Here is a 21,953-nt window from a genome sequence, read left to right as displayed (position 1 = left end):
AACATTTCATGGCGTACGCTGTATCACCCTTTAAGAGTCTCACTTTGGTTTTGTAGCTCGTGTCTCCAAGAAGAAGCTCGGCTCCTGCTTTGGGCTCCTTCCCGCTCTTCTTCAGCTGAAGAAACATCATCACTTATGAGGACCTTGAGGACTTCATGAGGACTTTTCTACTTGTTCCACTTGGGATTGTTAAGCCGAGAAGACTTACAGGTAACGAATGCGCTCGCTCCACGTGCACGAAGAGCAAAGCGGCAGAGGGGACCGCTTTGTTTTTGAAAGATTGGAGAGATTGAAGCTGCAGTACCTGCACAGGGCAAGACCACAATTTATGGACTTTTCATTGACATTTGATTCCCAATATGAGAGATCTATCATTCAAATAAGCTACCCAAAAAATCAGAACCGCCTCTCAGGATGATGCAGATGCAAACCTTGTCGAGTTGGATGGCATGTGCCACGGTAGGAACCCACTCCAGGATCAAGTGAACCCGCCCCGACTTGACATCGTTCAGAGTGTACCACTGCAACACGAGTAAGGTTAGCCTGACACACCAATAAAACACTACGGTGGTGTGTACAATAAACATGACAAACCTGGTCTATCAACTGGGATCTGAAGACCTCACTCAGTTTCACGCTGAACCTGAGAAACATGAGAGACGTCACCATCAGTATTGATTTACTACTTGAATGAACAAGTTATTGATGAGGCGACAAGAGAAAATAGACGATGACACACACCTGCCCAGGAAGTCATCAGAGTCTAAATCTTTATCAAACGCTTCAAGGTGGATGTCCTGGACACCGAGGTTGTTCAAAACCACCTGGAGAAAGAACACAAAAACATTAACTAGGCATGATCAAACAATAAAAAGCCAAATATCCACACCTTTTTGCAAGTATTGGTTTTTAAAGCCTAGTTAATTTTTTTTCTCACTTTTTAAATTATTGCTGTTATTGTTTATTGTATTTTTAGAATGTACCAGATAAAATCACATGCTAACTGTTAGCATGCTAGCGCCTAAAGTGATAGCGCTATTTATCATTTTAAGTTTATATCTATGAAAAGAGCTGAATTGGCAACATGCTAACTTGTTAGCATGCAAGCATCTAGCATGCTGGCAGTGTCTTTCCGTGTATACCTATGAAAATGACTAAAATGTTAACTTGCTAACAGCATGTTTTATATGTTAATATACTACATTAACAACACCTGGCATGATAGTGCCAAGTGTTTATGTAAGTTTTTACGTACAGAAGTGGCTAAAATGCTAACTGTTAGCTAACTGCTAAACCAAGCATAACAACGCTCAGTTTCTATATAATTTTATACTGATGAAAATGGCTAATATGCTAACACCAAGCATGATAGCTCCAAATATTTATGCTGTAGTGCATCCTGTTCGATGGTACGACAAGCGACATTGTTGTTCATTCACCAAACAAGCTTCCGTTGGGGTGTTTACCTCATACATCTCGTTCCAGGTGGGGTTGAGATTCTCCTTGATGACGTGGCTCTTGAAGACAACGCTTCCAATGCTGATCTTGACATAGGGGTCACTCTTGCCTTTCACCATGCCCCCCATCAGGTTGTCCTTGGCTACCAGACTCTGGGCCTCCAGCAGGTGAATCCTCAGCAGCCCCTACACACCATGCACACGTTATATTTTCATTTTAGTTGTTACCTTTATTTTAGAATATATATATATATATATATATATATATATATATATATATATATATATATATATATATATATAATTTACTCTTATTACAATTTTATTTTGGTCATGAGCTTTGGGTAGTGACCGAAAGGACAAAACTGCGGGTACAAGCGGCCGAAATGAGTATTCTCCATAGGGTGGCTGGGCTCTCCCTTAGAGATAAGGTGAGAAGCACTGTCATCCGGGAGAAACTAGGAGTAGGACCGCTGCTCCTCTGCATTGAGAGGAGCCAGATGAGGTGGCTCGGGAATCGGATGCCTCCCTGGGGAGGTGTTCAGGGCACATCCGACCGGCAGCAGGCCTCTGGGAAGACCCAGGACAAGTTGGAGAGACTATGTCTCTCAACTGGCCTGGGAACGCCTCAGGATCCGCTGGGAATAGCTGGACGAAGTAGCCATGGAGACGGAAATCTGGGCTTTCTGCTTAGGTCGCTGCCACCGCGATGAATTGGATGGATTACAATTTTATTTTAATCTTCATTCATTTTTTTAATCCTCATTTTAATATATACAATTTAAAATAAATGTTAAAAAAGAATAAATAGATGCTTGAGTAAAAAAAAATGGACGGAAATGCACAATTTGTAAATAAAGTTGGAATATAGATTAAGCAGTGATGAAGGAAAGTAAAGAAAAAATGAAAGGTGTTGAAAAGAGTAAAATATCAATCAGCAAATGGGAGTTTAAAAAATGACAGTGCATTGTTAAGGATGAAATATAAATTTAAAAATGTATAACACAAGCAATAGAATATGAATAGTTAATAAGAGAAAATAAACGCATTTGTGTAAGCAGAGATATTAAATTCAAGTGTTCACAGAAAACAAGAAGTGGCGCAAAGAAAAAAACATGTGTCATGGCACATAAGCCCTCGCTGTGTGTCTGTCTTTTAAATCAATTTAAGGCCAAATAAAAACCCAAACAGACAAACCTCAGTGGCAAAGTCCAGGCTGGGGGTGGAAGTGTGCTGTGGACAAACATCATCATCATCATCTGGCCTGGAGGGTTCAGCAGGAAGACCAGGTCTTGCGGACTGGGCCAGGTCATCCAAAGCAGGACTGTAACACACAAACACAGAAATATAAACACGTTTCTTGTGTGCTGACACCACAACCTTGTATCCAGACATGTTCAGCTCACTCCTCCGCTGTCACTTCCTGTGTAGGTTCTTGTAGGTCTGACTGGGGGTGACACTCTTCTGTATCTGCTGCGTCCTCCACCACCTGAGGCACATTTTATGAAGCTTAAAAAAAAAAAAAAAGATGACGAAACAAACGGTGAGTGCTGTGACTCACTGGCTGAACTGTAATGCACCCTGCATCGTCTTGTGCTGCTTCACGGTGCTTCAGCTGGTCGGTTCCTGCAGAAAAACTGAAAAAAAAGCCCACACTGGTATCAGCTCCCATCAAGAATCATCCAGAATGAATGGATTAGCTTGCAGCCTGATTGTGAAATGCATTATAAAGAACTCACTCATCGAATGGCAGCTGTGAAGCAGGACCACAAGGCTGCGGAGCATCCGTCATCCTCGAGTTCAAGATCTGTCAGCAATAAATATCTCATTGAATATTCTGTGGGTGATATTACCATATTGACCCAGATATTAGATATGATATTGTGCGTGTTGTCCCACCTTAAGTTCAGCCCTCAGTAGGATCTCACTCTCAGGCAAGGCTCCATCCAGAGGCATCCACTCATCCCGGACCAGCTGAGGCTCTGACAGGAGCTCTTTCACAGGAATCACGAGTGATCCCATCGGCTGGTCCCAGGCACTGGACAGCTACACGGCAGTATCACATATTACACTGTGACAGTGACTTTGGGATGTAAAGTCTCCATATCAGTATTCACCTTTACTACCAGCATCTCCTCAGCAGGGTCACGGACCAAAAAGTAGAAGGCCTCGTTCCACTCGGGTGATCTGGAGCGATCACACACCTTCCGACAGGAGAAGGTCACACCATTGAAGCAGCATGAATTAGTGGCAGTAGTTTGCAAATTTTTGGCTAAAACACCTAAAAATGTCAAACCCAAATTAAATGTAAAGCTGTCTTTAAATTAATTGGTAGTAGAAGCATGACTTTGGCTCTTTTGAATGCTAACATGCTGAATTATCCAGGATAAGATCACCGTTTCCACGAAATGTAACCTTTTTTTCTCATTTCCCATTTCTTTTGCATGACTGGAAAATTGGTTATGAATTTTTCAGGTTTCCCCTGGTTATGTTTGTGACTGGTCTAACATTAGTATTTAGAGAAGCTTGCAGTTACAGTGTGTGTATATCAATCCAATCTCAAATAAGCATTCCAAAGACTTATAACACGTCAGGGCATGCAAATAAAACTCCGGTTTCATCAGAAAAATAGCAGACGGCCAGCTGGCAGGCTGGCAGGCCTTCAGAACAGCAAGGGGGTAATTACCTTGCATGAGGCAGCACGCTCTGCTTGTTGTTTATCTCGCAAAGTTCAGTGAAAGTGTGATGGCAATTGAACTGTGCACACCTGATCAAAATGCTAAGAGCAATTGAAAAATGGAAAGAATTCACATTTTGCGCTGGTGGATCTTAAAAGGTTCTAAGTAGCGCTTCGAAATGCAAAAAGAAGAAATGGGAGTGAGACAAAAAAAACTGAGTAAGCAATTTATTGCAAACAAGCATTAAAGTGAAATAGACCGTTCATCAACTAATCAAAAGTTTAAGACCAAAGCTGACAAAAAATAGAAATAAAATGTTGGGTAAAAAAGGAGCTGTACCATTCTTGTTAATCGCCTGAAAAATGGGTTTGGGCATGCTTGATGCCAGTGCTTCCAGGAGGCTAGTGGGAATGTTGCTCCAGGTGGTGAAGACGGCTTCACGGAGAGCATGTACATTTGTGTTAACTTCCACTGCCATCCATCCTCAAATGTTCTCAGTTGGATTTAGATCAGGGGAAGACGCAAAATGGTCCAAAAGAGTGAGCTTATTCCCCTGGAAGAAGTCCTTTGTCAGGCGGGCATTGTCAACTGCAGCGTTGTGTTGAAAAAGCCAGTCATTACCACACAGACGAGGGCCTTCAGGCATAAGAGATGCCCACTGCAACATCTCCTCGTAACCAGCTGCTGTTTGACGCCCCTGCACAACCTGAAACTCCATTGTTCCATTGAAGGAAAAAGGACCCCAGATCATGATGGCGCCCTCTCCACTGTGCCGTGAGGAAAACATTTTTTCATCTTCCACCTTTCAATGTCCCATGTTTGGCTCTCTCGTGCAAATTCCATATGGCCAATTTTGTGGCATTGAAGGAGACGAGGCCTTTGAAGATGTTTTTTCTTCTTAAAAGTCTTCTCTGGCAGATGGCGTCTTATGGTTACTGGACTGCGCTCGGCACAGTAACAATCTTCATTTGGGCCGAGGGTGGTCCCAAGTCAATGGGATCCTGTGGCTCCTGTGGCTCACGGTCTGTGACATTTCCACCACTTGACTTTTTTGTTCCATAACCCTCAGGATGTTTGAAGAAGTTTTAATTACTTACTGCGTCCAACATCAGCAGCAATGGCGCACTGCGAGAGAGCTTGCTTATGCAGCGAGAGAGCTTGCTTATGCAGCTCAACAATCCAGCTGCGTTCAAATGCCTTTGCCATCAAGAGATCATGACAATGTGAATACTGACAGAAAATGATACCTTTTTCCCAGGACTTTTAAACTTTTGATCCGCTGATGAACAGCCTATTTCCCTTTAATGCTTGCTTGCAATATATTGCTTATTCAAAATATTTTTTGTCTCCCTCCCATTTCTTCTTTTTGCATTTTGTTTCTGTATTTTTCATACCTTTGTTCTGTAGGTTGTGTTGCCAAAAACAAGCTCCGCGCCAGCCTTGGGCTCCTTTCCGCTTTTCTTGAACTAAACACACCAACACACGGGGTTTGCTCATTTCCCAATCTGTGCTTTTAGAAAACCCAAAGGAAGAAGTGACGTACAGGTAATAGGTGTGCTCTGTCCACATGAACAAAGAGCAGAGCTGCAGAGGGAATTGTCTTATTGTGAAAGGACTGCAAAGACTGCAGCTGCATCACCTGCAGGGGAGGAGCACATCATTATGAAAATGCTATTAGAACAAGGAAAGGAAAAAACAATATGAGCATTCAGAGGACATATCGGCTAAAGATGTACAAATAAATGGCACATTTAGGCTGCGTTCACATTTGCACTTTGGTACGCACATCGCACTGGTATTTTGTCACACACACAGGGTTCCTAGACATTTGACATTTTGAAATTCGAGACTTTTTCCAGACTCTGAGCCGCGACAAATAATGATGAATCAATTATCCAATTAACTATTTTGGTATTCAATTCATCATTTTTTGAATTAAAAATGTAACTATTCTCTGATTACAGCCTCTCAAATATATGAATATTTGTTCATTTCCTTAGTCATCCATGTAAGCAGACCTATTATCTTGGTGTTTTAGGAAAACCAAGATATTCACACACATCAGCTTTGACTTTGGCAAACAGTGATGGACATTTTTATTTATTTTGCGATATGATGCAGACCAAACTAATTACTGTTTGCAACCGGGTTATATTGATTTGGTTAGTCAAGGGCAAGGGTGTCCATAGTGCCGCCCAGGAGCCATTCACGGTCCGTGGTTGTTTTCTACTGGCCCTTGGCACAATCTAAAAATAATTTTAAAAAAGCAACAACAGCAAATATGGAATAAACAGCAGTAGTTTTACAAGAATAAAGACAAAATATTGGGAAAAAATAGCATAAAGTTTAAATATTAAAGGCTACAATATGTCATTTTTTAAAAGCCAAAACATTATGAGAAACAAACAAAAACAAAATTTGGTTGGGTAAAAGTTATAATATTACGATAAGAGTCAAAATATTATGAGAATAAAGACATAATATTAAAAGAAAAAAGTACAAGAAGGAAGTTGAAATATTTGATTTTTTTTTTTTTTTTAAGTACAAATGTAAGGAGAAAAAGTTCATACTAACAGTTTGCTTAGTCTCCGATAAGAGAAAGCTGAGATGCAGGCTGTTTTTCTTTAAATATAAAAAAATGATTTGCATATCTACATGGGTTGGTTTAGAATATGTAAATGTGGCCCCCACCTCCTTTGTTTTTTCACTATGCGGCTCTCAAACAAGTTTGGACACCCCTGATATAGGTCCTAACAATTAGTCAATTGAAACAACAAGCTTCAGATTAATCGACTAAAAAAAATAATTGTTGGTTGTCGGCCTTGTATCATGTAAATAAATGATGGAATGAATCATTTGTTTTCATTATTCTGAATATGCCGTTATGTCAGCATATCATTTCCAGGACTTTATAGCTGGCAATGTAGCTCATACAAAGGGTTGGAGGAGGATAAGAGCAGAGGGCTGGAAATTCAACTTCATTCTTCCGGGATGTGTCGCCAACTATGTGACCTCACACAAACCTTAGAAAAACAGATCCATCCATTTCTTTTTCTTTTTAGTTATCAGAATTTTATCTTTTCCAGACCTGGAAATTCCAGACTTTTCCATACTTTCCATGCTTGTGTACGAATTAGGGGTGTCACAAGATCTCACAAAATTAAAATGTGACAAGTTTTATCGTTCAGATTGGACCATAATAAATTAATCACACAGTAAATGAAAATTAACTTGATTATTTTTCCGGCCTCAATATATTGTTTGCCTCGTCTCTTGCATCCAAACAAGCAGGAAGAGAGTTCACTCTGTGCATTGGTTTCAGCACCATGGCGCATTTGTTCCAACAGCATGAATGGAGTGAGCCCTTTTGTGAGTCATACTGTTTCTTTGTCTCGGTGGGGGGAGGCGGGGCTGTGAGCATACACACAGAGTGCAGAAGAGTGTAGCCTCGTGAGAAGCAATGCAAGGTAGTGTAGTAGAATTTAAATGAGTAGATTGCAATATATTGGCATTTAAAAGTAATGTTAAAATCTCTAATCCTCGTTTTTGTATACCCGATCTTGTGTATCGTGTCGTGAACTGAGTGTCTTTTGACACACCTAGTAGGAAACCTGCACGCAGAGGACGAAAGCAGAGTAGAAAGACTTTCAATGCATTTTGTCTTACATATTTGTCATTTCTGAAACCTTTTTGCTGTCATTTTAGCACTGGTCCGTGTCTCTGGTCCCTGTAGCTTTAAACATTTGAGCTCAAGGGAACCGAACCAAGACCCATGTGTACTTGTTTGGTGTGTACCAGGGTTGGGACGATCACCTTCACTCTTGACCAAACAAACTTAAGGAACTTTTTAAAAATGGCTAGGTAGAAAACAGTTACCTTTATGTTATATGCCATATTGACCAACATGTAAAATGATTCTTAATATGACAATTAAAAACCTTAAAAATATTTTAAAGACAAAACCATATTGTTGTTTGCTAACTTGCCCAACTGTTGAGTCACTAGTGTGTGTGAATGACAGGAAGAAAAGCTCTCACTCGCCTCAGGAGAAGTCGTCGTGGCGCTACCTATTTTGCATGAACAAATGTGTAGACCCCGAATATAAGACGACATAGCTTTAAATACCGTATTTACATGTGCAACATGAGTAAATGTCACGAAAAAAGCTCTTACTTTGTCCAGGGTGCCATTATGGGACACCGTTTGTACCCACTCCAGTATGAGGCGAACACGACCAGACTTCACATCGTTCAGAGTGTACCACTGCAAAGTAAGTAAACACGTCCTGAGCCAGAGCATTGTGACACGTGAGCAGAGCCAGTGAAGGACTGTGTCTGCTTACCTGGTCTGAGTACTGGGAGCGGATAATGTCAGCCACGCTGACGTTGCACCTAGACAAAAGGGACATTTAGTGTTGGAGAGCCAAACATGCTGAATTGTTTTCAGTCTTTTGCTGGACCCTCACCTTCCTAGAAAGTCATCTTCGTCCATGTCTTTGTCGTACAACTCCACATTTACTTCCTGACCCGGCTGAGGCTTCAGCACCGCCTGTTGCAGTCCAAAGAAAACATAGAAGCAAGCAATGGATGGCAAGAAACCTGTGACACGAGATGACGAGGATCTCCGCATCTTCACTCTTTAACCATTTAGGGATGATAATCAATCAATCTTTTTTACTGTGTCAGTGCAACTCTTTGAGTTTGCCTGATATCTTGCCAAGTTCATGACGAAGATTACCAAAATATTGGAGGTCAACGATTTTGATTTTTTTTTGGTAAGCTTTCTACTGTCCTCACTACTGCGTCGACCTCACTTCACAAGAACTACATATACTTGACCAAAGTCAGCTGGGATAGGCTCCAGCTCACGAATGAAAGCATGCTCAGCACCTGATACATCTCGTTCCAGACGGGGCTGAGATCCTCCTTGATGACATTGCTCTTAAATGTCACCTCTCCAACGGTGACCTTTGCATAGGGGTCACTCTTGCCCTTCTTCATACCACCCATGAAGTTGTCCTTGGCAACCAGATCCTGAGCCTCCATGAGGACAATCCTCATGAGCCCCTACATGGAGAAGGGACATTTGACACTCATTGTGAGCTACAGTATCTCCACATGATGACTTATTTCATGTAACGGTACAAGAATAACAAATGCTCACTAACATAGTTTTATATATTATATATATGTATATTTTTATTTTGTTATGTTTTTCTATCATATATTTTAATAGAATGTATTTATATTTATATACCATATAATTTAGGGATTCTCCGATCAGAGTTTTATGTTGCTGATTCTGATACTGATCATCCAGAGAGAGATCGGCCGATACTGATACCGATCATATGGATTAACTGTACACTTTTCAATTTATTTATGATGAGTGCTGTTGGCCAGAGTTGCCATTAGGCAATTCCAAGGGCCCTTGGTAATTAAGTCATGTTCATTACACACAACAACAACAACAACACACAAATAGTGTTTGGAGGACAATACATAATTAGACAACAATGGACACTTGAGAAAGTTAACACGTACCCGATAGAGGTAATATCCACTTCTCCGGGGGACAAAAACAACCTCCAAATGAACCGTATTGCTTGTTTGTTTTAAAAACAAAATGTCACTGTGGTAAAAAGTCACATTTTGAGTCTGAAGACAAGAAGCTAGGCGGATAATTCTAGACAGCTAGCCAGCTAGTTAGCTGCGGGCGTTGACGGCTAGGTAAAGCGTGTAAAGAAAGATGCAAGAGAAGTCAAACACCAATAGGTTTGTCAATGAAACGATCAAACACACTGGCATCGATTGGCGTAGCCTGGGACAAGCTTTCAAACAGAAACCATTGAGGTTTTACAGACTAGTGTTAATTGGCAATACGGGACAAGGTGCGTTCCTTGTCAGCTCAATACAGTTGTTGGGAACCCTCCGTGGCGCAGCACACATGCACATGACGTGACGTGAACTGTCATGTCGCCGCCGCATGGCAATCTTTTTTGTGATGGGCAAAAAAAAAGGCATTTATCGGCATTTGCAGATCACAGTTTTTTATGGAAATCGGCCTGTACTAATCAGTATAATTCATTTAATTTAATTTATAATTTTTATTTCTAATTTATATAATTTATTTATATATTTTATATATTTCAAAAAATGCTGATAATTTAATTGAAAATTATTACAAATGTAATAAAACATAAATTACACATTTTATAAAATCTAAATTAAATTGTATATATATATAATTTTTAGATACTGTATGTCCATATTCACACACATAAATTGATGTATTATACTGTATAATACACATTTATTTCATTTTAAATTCCATTTTCTCTTCCTGAAGGCAAGTGGCTGTTTTGATCAGATTATTTAAAAAAAAACAAAAGTCTGAAAAAGATCGCTCGTCTCATATTTGGGGTCAAGAAAACTATTGATGCAAACCAACAGGTGGCGCTGTACGACATTTGTACTATACCCAAGGGAGTCCAAGCTGTCACTCACACACACCAATGACTTGGAGGGATGCAGCCGCAACACAGAGACCCGCTCAAACAAGTCTCTTAAAAGTTGTTAGCAAACAGATAAAGAATTATTATGCTAATGCTAAGATAATGATGATCAGTTAAGCAGTTACCAAACAAGCAGCTAAGAAATATGATTGAAATATGACTTTACTGATACTGAAAACATGATTTAAAAAAGTACTTTTCCAAAAACAAACTTGAAAAAGAAGGATGGTCTTATATTCAGGTCAATACAGTGCCTTGCCCGTTCCTTTCAACTGCCACATTGAATCACATTGGGGTCACCAGTGTGGCAGTTGAAAGGACGTCGCAGTGTTGGTCTCAAACAGAACTCTGTTCTTCATACGCGAAAAAGCAGAATCAATGTCAAGCCAGAAAACTTCTATTTGTCACCCAAAACATAGTGTGCAAATCACGCCCCCAATCCCACAGTCAAAAGGGTGACAGGCATGCCTTCTAGTTTCCGCCACACAATTTACCTCAGTAGCAAAGTTGAGGTCTGGGGAAGTGTGAGGAGGTTTCACCACCGCGGGGCTTGATGGTTCTTCCTTTGCATCGTCCATCACATCAGCAGCATGAACATCTTCTTGCAAAGCCACTTGGGAGACAAGAGTTTCTACCGGAGCGTCCACCAAACTTGACCTAAAAACACACATGTAGCATGCGTCTGTGTAGGCTCTCAGTCGTACAGGAGTTGTCCATCGAGGGAAAGGCTTCTTCAGACGTCATCTGTACTTCTGTGAAGAAAGTGTCAAACGTTTCGCTCCTCATCCGAAGAGCTTCGTCAGCGAACTAACAAGTGCTGGTAGCCTAGGCCTTAAATACAGTAAGAGTGGGCGGAATTGGTGTGCCAACACCTCCTCCTATGGTTCCTTACACTAAGACAGTCTTATGGCAGGATTACTCCGCCCAGTTTTAGTGTAAGGAACCATAGGAGGAGGGTGTTGGCACACCAATTCCGCCCATTCTTACTGTATTTAAGGCCTAGGCTACCAGCACTTGTTAGTTCGCTGACGAAGCTCTTCGGATGAGGAGCGAAACGTTCGACACTTTCTTCACAGAAGTACAGATGACGTCTCAAGAAGCACACATGTAGCATGAAAACCAAATAAGACCTGAGACTAGTGTGTTTGGATATACGTAGCGCTCACTTTTGCATCACATCTGCCTCCCGTTTCTGCTGCTTGGTAGAGCGGTCGGAGTCTTTGGAAGCGAATTTCACCTCATGACCGGCATGGGGACATTTGCTCGGAATCAGCATCTGAAACAATTTCATGTTAAGTCTGGCGCGATTTAAGACACGAATGAGAGATCTTCTACCTTGAGTTCAGCTCGAAGAAGAATCTGACTCTCTGGGGAGGCCCCGTCCAGATGGAACCACTGATCCAGGACCAGTTCTGGTTCAGAGAGGAGCTCTCTGATTGGGACGACTAAGGAACCCATGGGCAACGTCCAGCTGTGAGAGAGCTGGAGAAACAAAGTGTGAAGGCAATAATACACAGACAACGTGTTGCCAAGTTTGTTGATATCAGGTGGTGGATATTATCAGACATAATAATAATAAGAAGAAGAAGAAGAAGAAGAAGAAGAAGAAGAAGAAGAAGAAGAAGAAGAAGAAGAAGAATATTGTTAACTTACCTTGACAACAAGATTCTCTTCTCTGGGGTCACGAACCAGGAAGCAGAACGCCTCATTCCACTGAGGTGATGTAGTACGATCACACACCTACAGCAATGATGAACGTGTCAGTCACCGATGCCAATACACTCGTTACTATCTGGCTAGTCGCCACGGTAAGGAGCCTCACAGTAGTTTTGCGGGATGTTTTTCCAAGAAGCATCTCCGCTCCCACTTTTGGCTCTTTTCCACTCTTCTTCACCTGTTGATGCACCACCACATGGGTAATAATAAAACACAAGATTACGCCTCCTTAGTGTGTGCTTACAGCGACAACACTTACTGGTAAACCATCTGCTTGTTCAACGAAGACAAAGAGAAGTCCTGCAGATGGAACCGCCTTGTTGTGGTAGGACTGCCTGGAGTAGAACTGAAGAACCTGAAGAGAATGGTTTGATATTATTAAAAAAATGATTTAGTACACTTTTTCTTCTTCTGGAAACACCCACCTGATCCAGCTGGTCTGCCTCTGAGGCTGTTGGAAGCCATTCAAGTACCAGGTGAACGCGACCTGACTTGACATCACTGAGCGTGTACCACTGATACATAAAACACACTCAGAATCTTTTTAACAGTTCACAGTTCAATTACAAAAATACAAGGTGTTTTCATACCTGATCCGTGTACTGAGAATCAATGATGTCCTTCAGGTTGATCTTCAGCCTGCATGTTGAGAAGCATGACAATTATTTCAACAACTTGGTTATAGAATGCATTTATTTTCTGTTTACCAAAAAATAATAGTAAGTATTTTATGTTTATTACCTCCGCCAAGGAAGTTATGTTTTTGCCAGCGTTAATCTGTCTGTTTGTGTTCAAAATAACATGCAAAGTTCTGAACGGATTTGGATGAAATGTTCATGAATTGTCGGAAAGGGGATATGGAAGAACTGATTAAATTTTGGGGGTGATCCGGATCACCGTCTGTAGCCAGGAATTTTTTAAAGCATTCTTCAACATTGTGAGATAGGACCATTTTCAGCATTTGTGCATATAACTCTACAAAAAATGGTCAGAGCACAAATACAGGAGAAGTTTCCAACAGGTTCTACAAAATATCAAAGACTGATCCAGAATAATTCCGGATACTGTGATCCAGAATATGAAAAAATAGGGGACCTCTGGGATTTTCATCATAGGAAAACAACGTATGAAGTTATAAACATGCAACAAACACCATTATCTATAGCCAAGACACTGGGGAATCTGGAGTGTGCTCCAGCTCCACCGGGAGGACACCAAGGCGTTCCCAGGCCAGCTGTGAGACATAACCCCGCCAGCGTGTCCTAGGTCTGCCCTGGGGCCTTCTCCCGGGTGGGCATGCCCGGGACACCTCACCAGGGAGGCGTCCGGGAGGCACCCGGACTAGATGGCCGAGCCACCTCAACTGACCTCAACATATTGATATCATTATGAATCCAATTGCTAATTGTATGTTTTCATGGTCAAGGAATCTAAATATGTAGATAAAATAAATATAGGACTAAAGTTTATGGTGTAAATCACAATATGGGCAGAACTATGGCGCTTGGCAGAGCTCTGCGCTCTCCGAATGCTTTTCTACTTTTTAATATCCATTCAGCCATTCATCCATTTTCTATGCCGCTTGTCCTCATTAGGGTTGCGGGGTATGCTGGAGTCTATCCCAGCTCACTTCGGGCGAGAGGCGATAGGTACACCTTGGACTGGTTGCCAGCCAATCACAGGGCACATATAGACAAACAACCATTCACTCTCACATTCATACCTATGGACAATTTAGAGTCACCAATTAACCTAACATGCATGTTTTTGGAATGTGGGAGGAAACCGGAGTACCCGTAGAAAACCCTGTAAACAGCCTGCCTTTAGCGTAAGTGTGTGGCATCATTTTTCTTGAGAATCGGACAATAAACTGTAGAGAGAGAAATGTGACAAGGTGAGGATGACAGTACTCTGCTGCACCTGAATCTCTGCTCTGCAGGCAGTGAGCGGTATTTTCAAGTAGTTGCAGTATGTGACAGCATTTACAGCCTGACAGCATTCATAAAAATAATGATAACGTGTGCTGTTGGTAGTACCTTCCCATGAAGTCATCCTTCATGTCCATATCTTTATCAAACACCTCCAGATGTAGCTCCTGACCTGGCAGCTGGGTCAAAATCACCTGATGGAGCAACATAATTCATCATTTATCATCGGGTACATGCATTCATAATTCGATTATTTGCTACAAAACCTTTGGTTTAGGTGTACCGAGTTCCCACACGGTGCGCATTAGGTGAGGGACATCGTCACACGTCTACACAGTAAACAACTACAGTGGAAAAGTACGCACAAATTGAGGACAATCTAAATAATTTAGTTCTCTTACTGTACCCAAAATGAAGCCAACCATGACCTGAAAACCCAGGTATGCACCAAACCTTGACGATGGCGCACCGTTACACCTTTACTATTTTACCTTTACTGTGGCCAGACAGCTTTCTAAAAAGAGATGTTGTTTTTCTGTCACAGAACACGAGTTTGTAGGAATCCCCATAAATGGTCAGGAAGAATTTAAAAATGCAGTGCAACAAACTGACTGGGATCCAATATTGCTTGTGAAATGGATTGTGAATCTTTTGGAACAACTATTGAGAGTACAATTGAAGACTTTAGATCCAAACTCAAACACAAACGCAACAAGAGCGCATTACACTGAATGAACTCTGACATACGTATTGAGTCTGTATTCACTATTGCCAAGTGTTTCCCATCCAACAACGTAAATGGTTGTCCTATAAATACTTCTGAGCCAATTTTTAACACAGATCGTGTTACTGAATCTGAAGTCTTAAAGACAATATGTTCACTAAAATCTTCTAAAACAAAAGATACATTGGGCATTGATACTCAATTCTACATTAATATTTCCAGTAACCAGAATGCTCAATCTCTCGATTTCTGAAGCAGTTTTTCCTTGTGTATGGAAGTCATTAGCTGTCATTCCAATCGATAAGAATGGAGATCCTTTATCAGTTTCCAATTTCAGACCAATCAGTAAAGTCGCTGAGATGATTATTGCTCAACAAATTATTACACATTTGAACACCACTTCTTTTCCCCTTCATCCAATGTAATTTGGTTTCGGAGCTCAGCTGTTTTTTTTCATAGAAAATATCAAACAATTACTCGATAAAGGTGGTGTGGTTGGTGCTGTGTTCCTTGACTTGAAAAACACTTTCCATTCTGTAAATCATAGAATATTGTTGACTAACTAACGAAGCAAATTCAACTTTTCTTCAGATGCAATAAAATGGATAGAATCATATTTATCAAATCGATCACAGTCAGTCAGAATTAGTGACAACCATTCACCTGCGCTCTCTCTGTCCACAGGTGTCCAGCATGGTTCCATTTTAGGGCCTTTGCTATTTTCAACCTACACAAACGACCTCCCTTCAGTTTGTTGAAAACCTGTCAATGTTTGTGCGTGTCAGGATGAGAGAGTGGAGATTCCCCTGAAAATGAGGTTTTATTGCTGCTTGTGTGTAGTTTTGTACTTTGGATACATCTTTATCATGTTTCTTGTATTTGTATTTGTATTTGTATTTGTACTTTATTTATCCCACTGCAGGGAAATTCACTTGTTACAGCAGCAAGCAAGATACGCAAGTAAAGAATACATAGTGACTACAACATGGTTCAGGTGGTGCAGGTCTTCAAATTTACCTTTCAATTTGGTATCAAATTGATATGCAGATTTAAATCATAGCGATTGCAAGTAGACAAAAAAAGTGAAGCTGAAGTTCAACCCATTCAAACGGTCCCAACATCTGTCTGAAATAAAAGATATGTAGGACGGATACTTAGATATTTTATTCATCTCCAAGAGAAATTCGCATCTTATCTATTTATCGGTGCTCATGTAAAACCTTTGCCAAAGTTTGACCATGCACAATACAAATGTTTGAACCAGAATTACTTACTACAGTATAAAACAAATGAACCAATTAATCATGTTTAATATTTCAATTTAATTAAATGTAAAAATGGTTTATGTTTTTGAAGTGTGCAGCAGTAGGGGGTACGTGGCTTCAAGTCAAATGTCTGAAGGGGTGCGAGACAGTATAAAGTATGGGAACCACTGCTCTACGGAAAAGCGCTTGTAGTGCCTTTTCAGTCACAGCTGCACAGGAGTGGAACTCTGTGCCCCAGAACACTAAAGAACTGAGTTCATACACTCTATTGAAAAAACATTAAAAAAACTGGTTCATAACACATCATGCATGTAATCACTAATACTAACATTAATAGTATAAGTTTATTCATGCTATCCCGACTGTGCTGCTACTCGTGTCTTCCGTTGTCTTGATGTATGTTTACGTATTTTAAGTGTTCTTGTATCTATTTTTTTAGTCATCCTTTATATTTGCATGGCTCTAAAATCATTTTACTGTTGTTTTAGGGAGACAATTTGTAACATCTGTCCAGGGACAACAGATGAAAAATAGCCTTTTGGCTAATTCTGGTGCATTTGCAGCAATGCTAATTAATGTCAAATAAACCAATAAAATCCACAAATAAAATGCTACCCACACAGTGTTCTTTCAAAGGATTATCTGCATGTGTTTACCTCGTACATCTCGTTCCAAGTGGGGTTAAGATTGGCCTTGATGACCTCACTGGTGAATGTTTCTCCCCCCATGTTGATCTTGATGTAGGGGTCACTCTTGCCCTTCACCATGCCCCCCATCAGGTTGTCTTTGGGGACGAGGTTTTGCCCAGCCAGCAGGTGGATTCTCAGCAGGCCCTGCTCACACAGCAGAATAAATATGTGCAAATACATCCCGGGTTCAGATGCTGGACTGTTACCTCCGTTGCAAAGCTGGAATGAGGAGAGGTCTGCTGAGGTAACTGCTTGCCTCCAGACTCCAGGTGAGATGACACATCAGCCGTGATCCGTTCCTCATCCAACCACAGCATCTATAAGGTGCGTGGAAGAATGGCTATCAGTCTATGATGTGTACTGTATGAGTCTCTCATTTGCATATTTTTCCATGTGTCAGGGGACTTTACTCGGAGAACGGCATTAATATATATGCGACTCGCTGGCCCCGAGTTGTCCAGTGCAAACATCTGGTCCAGAGAAAGAGTAGAAGTGGACAGCAGCCGGGACAGAGGGAGAGTCAGACTGCCCAATGTCTGCACACGGTCGACGTCCTTCACCTGGTTGAGAAAAAAAACCCACAGTTACCAGAAAGTACACTACACTGGCCACTACATTAGGTACCACAAATACTGCCATACACAAAACAGGCTGAGCTTCAAGTTCCGGATTTTCATGACATCATGAAGGAAAAACCTCCTTCCTCATGGACATGATCTGACCCGCCCTAGCTAGATGAGGGGGAAAAAAAGGGGGGCTTCGCTACACATCTTAAAAAGCAGCCTGGAGCTGAGTCCACTACAGATTCTGTTTCCACTGCTCTGCACTTTACTCCACAAAGTTTAATGGGTGTTGGTTGTATACTTTTTGCATAATCATAACTATATGATTTATAAAAATACCACTTGTCCTGGCACTTGGTGGAGGTATTAATTGGTCATTAATGAATTTATAAATGTTTATCATTATAGTTTAATAACTGGCAGATTGCTCTAAAAAGGGATATCATATTGTATTATAAGAGCTGCTCCACAGTTGCTTGGTGATATATTAAAATTAGCATCTTATCGCCTCTGTTGTGTGCTAACTTGCTAACAACCTTTCAGACACTTTTCTGAGTGACGGAAGAAAAGCTGCTTGTTGCTTGGCACTACCTGTTGGGTGGCACTTCTAACTCTCTAGTCCCCAGTAGTTGTTTCTGATTGTTTTCTTTGAGTCAATACCGTAATCAGGGGTATAATTATCTTACTAAAAGCAGAATTTCCATATAGTTCATGGAGTGAATGACATGAGATTGTGCAGCTGATGAACCAAATGAGAGGTTACCTGGACGTCAATGTCCTGTTTGCGTGGGTCCTGGATGAAGAAGGTAAATGCTTCCTCCCACTCTGGATCGACAGTAGTGTAACATGTCTGAAAACATGAAAGAAACCAAAAGTCATGCAAGTGCACTGTTTTGCACGGTGGGTCATTTTTAAACGTAATTTTATGGATGCTGCAGGAGGCAAAAAGTTAGCAAAAATGTAAGAAGCAACACAAGTTTAGAAATACAAATTAAATTTCTTTTTGTGTGTTTTTTGTAGGCAGGGGACCATGGCAGTACCCACTGCTCATTGAGATGAGCAATATACTAATCCCTCGTTTATCACATTTAACTGGTTCCAGGCCCGACCATGATAAGTGAATTTTAGAAGTAAGAAGTAGGATGCCTTATTCATAAATGGTATATTTTTTGAGTTAGAGCATACAAAACGTGTTCATTACCTTCTAAATGTGTTTTTTAACATTATTAGAGCCCTCTCGACATGAAATGACACCCCTATAGTCACCTTTACTCCTATTACCCAATATAGCAGACATAATACGAGAACATATGAGAGACATAAATAAGACATAATGCAGACTCACACATGCTAGCATTGAGAGTTTGATGTTCTTTTTTCACTTCCTGTTCTGTACAGTACTTCCTGCCTGTCTCATCAATGTAACAGTACTGACACCTGTGACCAGTTTAGAATACTACATATCATCGCAATGTCTTTGAAAGCGTCTTCTGAATGCCTTTTATATTTAAAATACATTTATATTTTAATTAATTTAGCCATTTTTATGCTTGACAATACATAATCTAGGCAAGACAAATACAACAAATTTGCTTAAATATGCAAATTTTTTGACTAATAATAGATTTTGGTGAAAAATGAAAGAGCGGTGATTTATTGATTCATATTTTTTTTTAAACTGTGATAGAGTGAAACTGCAAAATTCATAGCTTGAAGTGGCGAGGGAATACTGTACATGTTTTCATGTTAGAGTCTCCAAAAGAGCTCAATGTTGTTGTAGTGCCTAGGTTCCCAATGTGGGGTATGCGTACCCCAAGGGGTACGTCAATTGTCATCGGGGATACGTGAATAAAAATAAAAAACAATTATCGCCTAACACTCACTTACGAGTGCGCCTGAACGCCTCACAGAGCAGAACGCACAGTCGGAGCAGAAGGAAGGAGACCGAGCATGAAGTTCTTCATTGCTTTGTGTGAGTTGCATGAGCAAATAAGTAAGTTTGATGATTACGTTGTGCATTAAGAGCGTTTAATCTTGAAGGTTTCATTTATATTGGTGTTCCAATCTCCAGCCAAGTGTGTGGCAGAATGACAGATTGGAGATTTCTTTGAAAATGATGTTTTATCATTGGTTGTATGTATTTTTGTACTTTGGATACTGTTTGTTAAACATTCCCTTTCGGTTTGGTATCAAATTACCAGTAATATGCAGACTTAAATCATTGTGACTGCAAGAGGACAAAAGTGAAGCCCAAGTTCAACCCATTCAAACAGAAGGATCCCAGCATCCGGCTGAAACAGAAAATATGTAGGATGAATACTTACAGGATCTATTTATCAGTGCTCATGTAAAACTTTTAGCAAAATTTGACAATGCAAAATACCAGTTTTGAACCGGAATTGCTTGCTTACTTAAAATAATTAACCAATTAATCATGTTGAATATTTAAAGTTAATGAAGATTAAAAAACGTTTTGTGTTTTTCAGGTGTGCAGGAGTAGGGGGTACATGGCTTCAAGTCACGCGACTGTGAAAAGTTTGGGAACCGCTGTTGTAGTGTAGATGTTTGAAGATGTCTAAACCAGGAACGCTCCGATCAAACTTGAGTATTAGCCGATGTCCATAAAAAACACGTGATCGGCATATGCTGATAAATGCCTTTCAAAGCCGACACAAAAACCGATCGGCTTGAGGCGGCAAACACCGCATGTGTGCTATGTCACGTAAGGCTGCCAACATCCTTGAGGCGACAAGTGGCGCACTTTGTCCCGTATTGCCGCGAGAATCAACACTACCCTGTAAAACCTCAATGGCTTCAGTTTGACAGCTTGCCACAGGCTGCGCCAATCGACGCCAGCGTGTTTGATCACTCCCTGATCAAACCTATTGCCGTTCCACTTTTCTTGCATCTTTGTTTACACGCTTTGGCTAGCTGTCACTGGTGCCAGCTAGCCAGCTAGAGTTATCCGCCTAACTTCTGGTCTTTGGACTCCAAATGTGACTTTTTTTACCACAGTGACATTTTGTTTTTAAACTAAGCAAGCAATGTGGTTAGTTCGGAGCTTGTTTTTGTCCCACAAGAAAGCTAGAAGTGGATATATCACATTCATTGGGTACGTACTAACTTTTTTAAGTGTCACTGAACAATTTTGCTGTCTTGTTGTCATTATACTAATTATGTCTTGTCCTCAAAACACTATTTCTGTGTCGTGGTTTAATAAACATAAACACATAGTGTGTCCAGCCTTATGATGCCGATGCTATCACAGGGGTCTCCTATCTCGACAGAATATTTGCTTCAACTCTTAGTAGCTACTGTTGAATTCAGACTTTATACCTTTTTATACTGCTCAAAAAAATTAGAGGAACACTTCAAAAACACATCAGATCTAAACTATGCTGAATGATGTTGCACGTCTGTCGCATGTGCTCAGGTTGAACTTGCTCTCATCAGGGAAGAGCACAGGGCACCAGTGGTGTAGTTGCCAATTCTGGTGGTCTATGGCAAATGCCAATTGAGCTCTACGGTGCTGGGCAGTGAGCACAGGGCCCACTACAGGATGTCGGGCCCTCAGGCCACCCTCATGGAGCCTGTTTCTGATTGTTTGGTCAGAAACATTCACACCAGTGGCCTGCTGGAGGTCATTTTGTAGGGCTCTGGCAGTGCTCATCCTGTTCCTCCTTGCACAAAGGAGCCGATACCAATCCTGCTGAGGATTTAAGGGCCTTCTATGGCCCTGTCCAGCTCTCCTGGAGTAACTACCTGTCTCCTGGAATCTCCTCCATGCGTCCAGGTACCGCAGTGATGCCTTGGTCCAGATCTGGGAGGAGATCCCCCAGGACACCATCCATAGTCTCATTAGGAGCATGCCCCGACATTGTCAGGCATGCATACAAGCATGTGGGGGCCACACAAACTATTGAGAATCATTTTGAGCTGCTATAATGACATTTTAGCAAAATGGACCAGTGTGCTGCATCATTTTTTCACTTTCATTTTTGGGGTGTCTTTGATTTCCCCCCTCTATAGGGTGATCATTTTCATTTCTATCAAATTATGTGGCATCATTTTGTTACTAATACATCACCCACTTATTATCAGGAAAGATATTCAAGATCATTTTTCCCCCAGTTTAGATATGATGTGTTTTCCAAGTGTTCCTCTAATTTTTTTGAGCAGTGTATAATGACAAATGAGCACAAAATAGGATAAATACCACAATGGCCACATTGTTTTGAGTGGAGATGTGCTTGGTAAATACAGTAGTGTACAATTTAAATGTTGCAATCGGATCTACTGTAGACATACCGTACCTTGCTCTCTCGAGTGATGTCCTGCACAGATAACTGCACCATGGGGCTGGGCATTTTATTCCCCTTCTTCATCTAAAAGTTGCAAAGAAACACATGACTAGTAAAG

General features: G+C 40.9%; 1 protein-coding gene across 1 annotated transcript in view; it reads right to left on the bottom strand.

Annotated features, from left to right (window-relative positions):
• The window catches only part of esyt1b (extended synaptotagmin-like protein 1b), a 39,614-nt gene that overhangs the window by 5,889 nt on the left and 11,772 nt on the right, over window positions 1–21,953 (bottom strand). The window contains exons 14-45 of the mRNA XM_054784971.1: window positions 21,848–21,919; window positions 18,298–18,384; window positions 17,382–17,531; window positions 17,178–17,288; window positions 16,939–17,115; window positions 14,402–14,487; window positions 12,956–13,004; window positions 12,791–12,880; window positions 12,625–12,720; window positions 12,472–12,543; window positions 12,303–12,389; window positions 11,985–12,131; window positions 11,816–11,925; window positions 11,144–11,306; window positions 9,025–9,201; window positions 8,601–8,683; window positions 8,478–8,526; window positions 8,309–8,398; window positions 5,679–5,774; window positions 5,530–5,601; window positions 3,575–3,661; window positions 3,357–3,503; window positions 3,197–3,264; window positions 3,019–3,094; window positions 2,864–2,946; window positions 2,655–2,781; window positions 1,467–1,643; window positions 742–824; window positions 595–643; window positions 432–521; window positions 209–304; window positions 44–115 (exon numbers count right to left, since the gene is read on the bottom strand). Of these exons, the coding sequence (XP_054640946.1) occupies window positions 44–115; window positions 209–304; window positions 432–521; window positions 595–643; window positions 742–824; window positions 1,467–1,643; window positions 2,655–2,781; window positions 2,864–2,946; window positions 3,019–3,094; window positions 3,197–3,264; window positions 3,357–3,503; window positions 3,575–3,661; window positions 5,530–5,601; window positions 5,679–5,774; window positions 8,309–8,398; window positions 8,478–8,526; window positions 8,601–8,683; window positions 9,025–9,201; window positions 11,144–11,306; window positions 11,816–11,925; window positions 11,985–12,131; window positions 12,303–12,389; window positions 12,472–12,543; window positions 12,625–12,720; window positions 12,791–12,880; window positions 12,956–13,004; window positions 14,402–14,487; window positions 16,939–17,115; window positions 17,178–17,288; window positions 17,382–17,531; window positions 18,298–18,384; window positions 21,848–21,919 (3,219 nt within the window). The remainder of the gene's footprint in view (window positions 1–43; window positions 116–208; window positions 305–431; window positions 522–594; window positions 644–741; window positions 825–1,466; window positions 1,644–2,654; window positions 2,782–2,863; window positions 2,947–3,018; window positions 3,095–3,196; window positions 3,265–3,356; window positions 3,504–3,574; window positions 3,662–5,529; window positions 5,602–5,678; window positions 5,775–8,308; window positions 8,399–8,477; window positions 8,527–8,600; window positions 8,684–9,024; window positions 9,202–11,143; window positions 11,307–11,815; window positions 11,926–11,984; window positions 12,132–12,302; window positions 12,390–12,471; window positions 12,544–12,624; window positions 12,721–12,790; window positions 12,881–12,955; window positions 13,005–14,401; window positions 14,488–16,938; window positions 17,116–17,177; window positions 17,289–17,381; window positions 17,532–18,297; window positions 18,385–21,847; window positions 21,920–21,953) is intronic.

Source organism: Dunckerocampus dactyliophorus, chromosome 8, assembly GCF_027744805.1.
Source record: "Dunckerocampus dactyliophorus isolate RoL2022-P2 chromosome 8, RoL_Ddac_1.1, whole genome shotgun sequence".
In the NCBI taxonomy this organism is placed as follows: Eukaryota; Metazoa; Chordata; class Actinopteri; order Syngnathiformes; family Syngnathidae; genus Dunckerocampus; species Dunckerocampus dactyliophorus.
The sequence above is the reverse complement of the archived record's forward strand: the minus strand, read 5'-3'. Positions and strand labels throughout refer to the sequence as shown.